Below are 2,030 nucleotides of genomic sequence, written 5' to 3'. Positions count from 1 at the left end.
CGCGGCGGCTCCGCCCCGCCGAGACGTGGGGGCAGGCGGGGAGCCGCCCCGGGGCGCCGCGGGGCCGGGCCGGGCCGGGCCGAAGGGAGGCGGCAGCCGCCGGGGAGGCGCGAGGGCGGCGGCAGCTCCGGGAGGGGCGGGGGCCGGGCGGGTGGGCGCGCGCCCGGTGGCCGCTCGGGACGGGGGGGGATGCAGGGAGCGCGCACGGCGGAAGGGGCAGGGCGAGATGAGGCCTCCCGGCACGGGGCGGTGCTTTCCCCGCTCCCTGCCCTCGCCTCCCGCCGGGAGAGCTTCCCTTTCCCGAGCGTTTTGTTGTTCCTGCGTGTTATTGTTATCGCTACGCGCTGCCGCTCCAGAACACGCCTACGCGGGGAGCGCGACGGGCGGGCGCTGACGCAGCTGCTCGCCCCCGGGGCGCAGGCCCGTCCCGCCCGCCGCCGGGAAAGGCGCCCCGGGCAGGCCGGGCGCCGCGGTGACGGCCACTCCTCGCGCTCTCGGGAGCGGCTGCCTCCGCCCGGAGCCTGTTGGCGCCTTCCCGTAGCTTCTGCACGGGAACCTCCTGTGGTGAGCGCCGAGCCGGCGCCACAGGAGAAGCCACCCGCTTCTGCACTGACTTCAGCAGTAAAACAGGAAGCATTAACGGGAGAGCTCAGCAGCTGAGGCCGCTGCTGGACAGACAAGGCAGAACAGGTTTAGAGAACGGAGTGGGCTTGGAAGAGAGAAGAGCGCAGTTCAGTGAGGGGACAGGGACCTTCCCGGCCCCCAGTACCGCTTCCCCTCCCGGCTGGGCGGCTACGTGCGCCGAGGAAGCGGTAACCAAAGTTCAGAACTTCTAGAGCTGCTCACACGTAACCGCGACAAAGGGGGAAGGTTCAGTTGAGCAGGCGCCAGGGCTGGATAAGAACGAGTGCAGGGAGGAGCAGTAAGAAAGCGAGGGGCTCGCCGCCAGCTTCAGTGCGGGGGCGAAGCCCTGCCCAGCGCCCGCCTGACCGCAACAGCGCCGGGCCGCGGAGCAGGGCGCGCCTGGGCCGCGAGCGCGCACGCGCGCGCCGCTTGCGTGTGGCCCCGCCTCGCGGGCGTGTCGCGCGGCGGGAGGAAGTGGCGGCGCGCGGAACGGAACGGAACGGGGCGCAACGCGGCCGGGTGGCGGCGGCGCCGGGGCGGGTCGCGGAGCGGCCCCCGCGCAGTCAGCGGGCACAAAGCGGAGGGCGGCGCGGAGCTCGCTCCTCCCCATCCCGGCGCCGGCTCGGGCGGATGCGCTGTGGGTAGGAGGAGACGACGGCGGCGGCGGCGGGGCCTGGGCCCGGCGAAGATGGACCTGGCGGGGACGATAATCCTGCTCTGCTCGTGCGCGGCGGGCGCCGGAGGTGAGCGCGGCCGGCCCGGCCCCGCGCGCGCCTCGGGGCGGGGAGCGTTGGGCCGCGCTCCGCGGGCGCCGCTCGCTCCTGCCCGGCCTCAGGCCGCGCCCGCGCCGTTGTAGCCCCCGGCCGGGCGGGCTCCGCGCCCCTCCCGGGACACGCCGCGGCTCGAGCCGTCGCTTTCTCCTCCTTCCTCCCGCCTGGCGCTGCCTCGTTCACCTGCCCGGGGCGCTGCTGAGGCCGCGACGGCAGCGACCCCCCCGCCCCGCCCGCTCCGGGCCGCGCTGCCGAGCAGGTGCCCCCCCGCCGCGGGGCCCCGTAGCGCCCGGCGCCCGCCCGGGCCTGGCGAGCGGCGCAGGGGCGGCCGGCTCCGCGCAGCAAGGGGCGGCGCGGCCGGGCCTCCCGGGGCGGCCCGCGGGGCGAGGCGGCTCCCGGGGCGGCGCCGCTGGGACGGGACGGGTCCTGGCGCTGCGGCCGGTCCGGGTTCGTGGCGGGCGCGCGCGGGGAGCGGGAGCGCGGGCGGCACCGCGGCCTGAGCCGCCCCGCGCGCCCCTGGAGGGGGGCTCCGCGGGAGCGGGCAAGTTTGTGGGCTTGCCGAAGTGCTCTAAGCGGTGTGGTTACCGGAACGACGGAATTCTGCTTCTGAGCACCTTTCTTCCTGTAAGGCAGGGA

The 2,030-nt window shown here is 76.5% G+C and overlaps 1 protein-coding gene across 1 annotated transcript in view; it reads left to right on the top strand.

Annotated features, from left to right (window-relative positions):
• The first annotated feature begins 1,114 nt into the window (after nt 1-1,114).
• ADAM10 (ADAM metallopeptidase domain 10) overlaps nt 1,115-2,030 on the top strand; it is a 42,180-nt gene continuing 41,264 nt past the window's right edge. Inside the window, exon 1 of the mRNA XM_088520118.1 lies at nt 1,115-1,367. Within this exon, the coding sequence (XP_088376244.1) occupies nt 1,313-1,367 (55 nt within the window). The 5' untranslated portion in view covers nt 1,115-1,312. The remainder of the gene's footprint in view (nt 1,368-2,030) is intronic.

This window comes from Tinamus guttatus, unplaced genomic scaffold (genome assembly GCF_059628265.1).
Source record: "Tinamus guttatus ecotype Peru unplaced genomic scaffold, ASM5962826v1 Tinamus_guttatus_pri_ptg000004l, whole genome shotgun sequence".
In the NCBI taxonomy this organism is placed as follows: Eukaryota; Metazoa; Chordata; class Aves; order Tinamiformes; family Tinamidae; genus Tinamus; species Tinamus guttatus.
Note: the sequence above shows the minus strand (reverse complement) of the source record. Positions and strands in the feature narration are given on the sequence as shown.